The sequence below is a fragment of the Bombina bombina genome, chromosome 7 (assembly GCF_027579735.1).
Source record: "Bombina bombina isolate aBomBom1 chromosome 7, aBomBom1.pri, whole genome shotgun sequence".
Lineage (NCBI taxonomy): Eukaryota > Metazoa > Chordata > Amphibia > Anura > Bombinatoridae > Bombina > Bombina bombina.
This window is the reverse complement of record NC_069505.1, coordinates 583,599,607-583,603,527: the sequence shown is the minus strand read 5'-3', so window position 1 is coordinate 583,603,527 and position 3,921 is coordinate 583,599,607. Positions and strand designations below refer to the sequence as shown.

Sequence of the window (3,921 nt, the reverse complement as noted above, 5' to 3'; positions counted from 1 at the left end):
TTAAAATAAACTTAGAAATTGCAGAGGATGACTTAAAAATCCTTCCTATCTTTAACAATAAGTGAACTACTATTTTTTTCCTCTAGGCTAGTAGCTTTTAATCCCTGACAAGTAAGCCATAGTGATATTTTTCCACCCCTGTATACATATATATAATGTAACTACAATTTTCTGTGCGCAGTGCAGCAAACAACACAAAACTATTTAGAGAAATTATGATATTTGTTTAAAGCATACTTACGGTTGTTGTCGTTGACAATGGCTGGATTGTTACCATTGTTTGTTGTTGTACTTCCTGTTGCTGTTGTAGTAGGAGGAGAAGTAGTAGTAGGCCCTGTTATAGTAGGAGGGGCAGTAGTAGTGGGCCCTGTTGTAGTAGTAGGAGCAGTAGTAGTGGGCCCTGTTGTAGTAGGAAGGGCAGTAGTAGTGGGCCCTGTTGTAGTAATAGGAGCAGTAGTAGTGGGCCCTGTTGTAGTAGGAAGGGCAGTAGTAGTGGGCCCTGTTGTAGTAGGAATTGCAGTGGTAGTGGGCCCTGTTGTAGTAATAGGAGCAGTAGTAGTGGGCCCTGTTGTAGTAGGAAGAGCAGTAGTAGTGGGCCCTGTTGTAGTAGGAATTGCAGTAGTAGTTGGCCCTGTTGTAGTAATAGGAGCAGTAGTAGTGGGCCCTGTTGTAGTAGGAAGGGCAGTAGTAGTGGGCCCTGTTGTAGTAGGAATTGCAGTAGTAGTGGGCCCTGTTGTAGTAATAGGAGCAGTAGTAGTGGGCCCTGTTGTAGTAGGAAGGGCAGTAGTAGTGGGCCCTGTTGTAGTAATAGGAGCAGTAGTAATGGGCCCTGTTGTAGTAGGAAGGGCAGTAGTAGTGGGCCCTGTTGTAGTAGGAATGGCAGTAGTAGTGGGCCCTGTTGTAGTAATAGGAGCAGTAGTAGTGGGTCCTGTTGTAGTAGGAAGGGCAGTAGTAGTGGGCCCTGTTGTAGTAGGAATGGCAGAAGTAGTGGGCCCTGTTGTAGTAATAGGAGCAGTAGTAGTGGGCCCTGTTGTAGTAGGAAGGGCAGTAGTAGTGGGCCCTGTTGTAGTAGGAATGGCAGTAGTAGTGGGCCCTGTTGTAGTAACAGGCGCAGTAGTAGTGGGCCCTGTTGTAGTAGGAGAAGAAGTAGTAGTAGTTGGTGGTACCGTAGTAGTTGGAGGAGCTGTAGTTGTAGGAGGACCTGTGGTAGTTGGTGGTACCGTAGTAGTTGGAGGAGCTGTAGTTGTAGGAGGACCTGTGGTAGTTGGTGGTACCGTAGTAGTTGGAGGAGCTGTAGTTGTAGGAGGACCTGTGGTAGTTGGTGGTACCGTAGTAGTTAGAGGAGCTGTAGTTGTAGGAGGACCTGTGGTAGTTGGTGGTACCGTAGTAGTTGGAGGAGCTGTAGTTGTAGGAGGACCTGTAGCTGTGGAGAAAGAAGTTGTAGTTAGTGAAACTGTAGTAGTTGAAGCATCAGTAGTTGTGGGAGCAGCAGTGATAGTAAGGGGTGCTGTAGTAGTTGTAGCAGCTGTAGTAGTCAAAGCAGCAGTGTTAGTAAGTGGTGCTTTAGTAGTTGGAGCAGTAGTGGTAGTGAGTGGTGCTGTAGTAGTTGGATTAGCTGTAGTAGTCAGAGCAGTAGTGGTAGTTAGTGGTGCTGTAGTAGTTGGAGCAACTGTGGTAGTGAGTTGTACTGTAGTAGTTGGAGCAGTTGTGGTAGTCAGTGGTGCTGTAGTAGTTGGAGCAACTGTGGTAGTGAGTGGTGTTGTAGAAGTGGGAGCAGTAGTCGTAGTGAGTGGTGCTGTAGTAGTCGGAGCAGCTGTGGTAGTGAGTGGTGCTGTAGTAGTTGGAGTAGCTGTGGTAGTCAGTGGTGCTGTAGTAGTCAGAACAACTTTGGTAGTAAGTGGTGCTGTAGTAGTTAGAGGAGTTGTGGTAGTGAGTGCTGTTGTAGTAGTCGGAGCAGCAGTGGTAGTCAATGGTGCTGTAGTAGTTGGAGCATCTGTGGTAGTGAGTTGTACTGTAGTAGTTGGAGCAGTTGTGGTAGTCAGTGGTGCTGTAGTAGTTGGAGCAACTGTGGTAGTGAGTGGTGCTGTAGAAGTCGGAGCAGTAGTCATAGTGAGTGGTGCTGTAGTAGTCGGAGCAGCTGTGGTAGTGAGTGGTGCTGTAGTAGTCGGAGCACTTGTGGTAGTCAGAGGTGCTGTAGTAGTTGGAGAAGCAGTGGTAGTAAGGGGTGCTGTAGTAGTCAGAGCAGTAGTGGTAGTAAGGGGTGCGGTAGTAGTCAGAGCAGTAGTGGTAGTAAGGGGTGCTGTAGTAGTCAGAGCAGTAGTGGTAGTAAGGGGTGTTGTAGTAGTCAGAGCAGTAGTGGTAGGAAGGGGTGCTGTAGTAGTCAGAGCAGTAGTGGAAGTAAGTGGTGCTGTAGTATTCGGAGCAGCAGTGGTAGTAAGTGGTGCTGTAGTAGTCAAAGCAGCAGTGGTAGTAAGGGGTGCTGTAGTAGTCAGAGCAGTAGTGGTAGTAAGGGGTGCTGTAGTAGTCAGAGCAGTAGTGATAGTAAGGGGTGTTGTAGTAGTCAGAGCAGTAGTGGTAGGAAGGGGTGCAGTAGTAGTCAGAGCAGTAGTGGTAGTAAGTGGTGCTGTAGTAGTTGGATTAGCTGTAGTAGTCAGAGCAGTAGTGGTAGTTAGTCGTGCTGTAGTAGTTGGAGCAACTGTGGTAGTGAGTTGTACTGTAGTAGTTGGAGCAGTTGTGGTAGTCAGTGGGGCTGTAGTAGTTGGAGCAACTGTGGTAGTGAGTGGTGTTGTAGAAGTGGGAGCAGTAGTCGTAGTGAGTGGTGCTGTAGTAGTCGGAGCAGCTGTGGTAGTGAGTGGTGCTGTAGTAGTTGGAGTAGCTGTGGTAGTCAGTGGTGCTGTAGTAGTCAGAACAACTTTGGTAGTAAGTGGTGCTGTAGTAGTTAGAGGAGTTGTGGTAGTGAGTGCTGTTGTAGTAGTCGGAGCAGCAGTGGTAGTCAATGGTGCTGTAGTAGTTGGAGCATCTGTGGTAGTGAGTTGTACTGTAGTAGTTGGAGCAGTTGTGGTAGTCAGTGGTGCTGTAGTAGTTGGAGCAACTGTGGTAGTGAGTGGTGCTGTAGAAGTCGGAGCAGTAGTCATAGTGAGTGGTGCTGTAGTAGTCGGAGCAGCTGTGGTAGTGAGTGGTGCTGTAGTAGTCGGAGCACTTGTGGTAGTCAGAGGTGCTGTAGTAGTTGGAGAAGCAGTGGTAGTAAGGGGTGCTATAGTAGTCAGAGCAGTAGTGGTAGTAAGGGGTGCGGTAGTAGTCAGAGCAGTAGTGGTAGTAAGGGGTGCTGTAGTAGTCAGAGCAGTAGTGGTAGTAAGGGGTGTTGTAGTAGTCAGAGCAGTAGTGGTAGGAAGGGGTGCTGTAGTAGTCAGAGCAGTAGTGGAAGTAAGTGGTGCTGTAGTATTCGGAGTAAAGAGATTCAGAGTCTGTTACGTCAATAGAGAAAGAAAGAAAGTAAGAAAGAAAGAAAGAACAATCTGTAGTGATGAAGTAACTCTGCATTAGATAAGGTTCTGGTGTAGGTGCGGTTGCTGTAGATGTGTTCATACCTTCCAACTCTCCTGCATTTTGTCTAATTGTTCTGGTTTGTCAGTCTCACCACAATCATATCCCTTTACAAGTTCAGATTTCATAAAGTGTAGCCAAAAATTGACTAACCACCCCAAAAGGGAACCATTCAATGTATCCCACTGATTCGCCCATCGACACCCCATGCCACCATGGCTCCTCCAAAGGGCTGTCTTGCTTCACTAATGGTAATGTCTGGCTCCACCCATTTACTGACCCCAGTGCTCTCAGTCTCAGGTGTAAAAAGCTGAACTTGGGAGGTATGTGTGAGGTTAAGTTTATAGCTGGGTGATACAGTAGAGGGGGTGGGCAACA

At 47.5% G+C, this 3,921-nt stretch overlaps 1 protein-coding gene across 1 annotated transcript; it reads right to left on the bottom strand.

The window, feature by feature from the left end:
• Window positions 1-200: 200 nt before the first annotated feature.
• Window positions 201-3,671, bottom strand: LOC128636599 (mucin-2-like). The gene is made up of 2 exons (XM_053689593.1): window positions 3,588-3,671; window positions 201-3,464 (listed from the first exon to the last, which is right to left on the bottom strand). The coding sequence occupies exons 1-2, from the start codon at window positions 3,669-3,671 to the stop codon at window positions 201-203; spliced, it is 3,348 nt and encodes a 1,115-aa protein (XP_053545568.1).
• Window positions 3,672-3,921: the final 250 nt, after the last annotated feature.

Coding starts and splice junctions, on each gene's coding strand:
- LOC128636599 (XM_053689593.1), bottom strand. CDS start 3,671: ATGAAATCTGAACTTGTAAAGGGATATGATTGTGGTGAGACTGACAAA. Junction 3,465..3,587: donor AAATGCAGGAGAGTTGGAAG/GTATGAACACAT, acceptor TTGACGTAACAG/ACTCTGAATCTCTTTACTCC.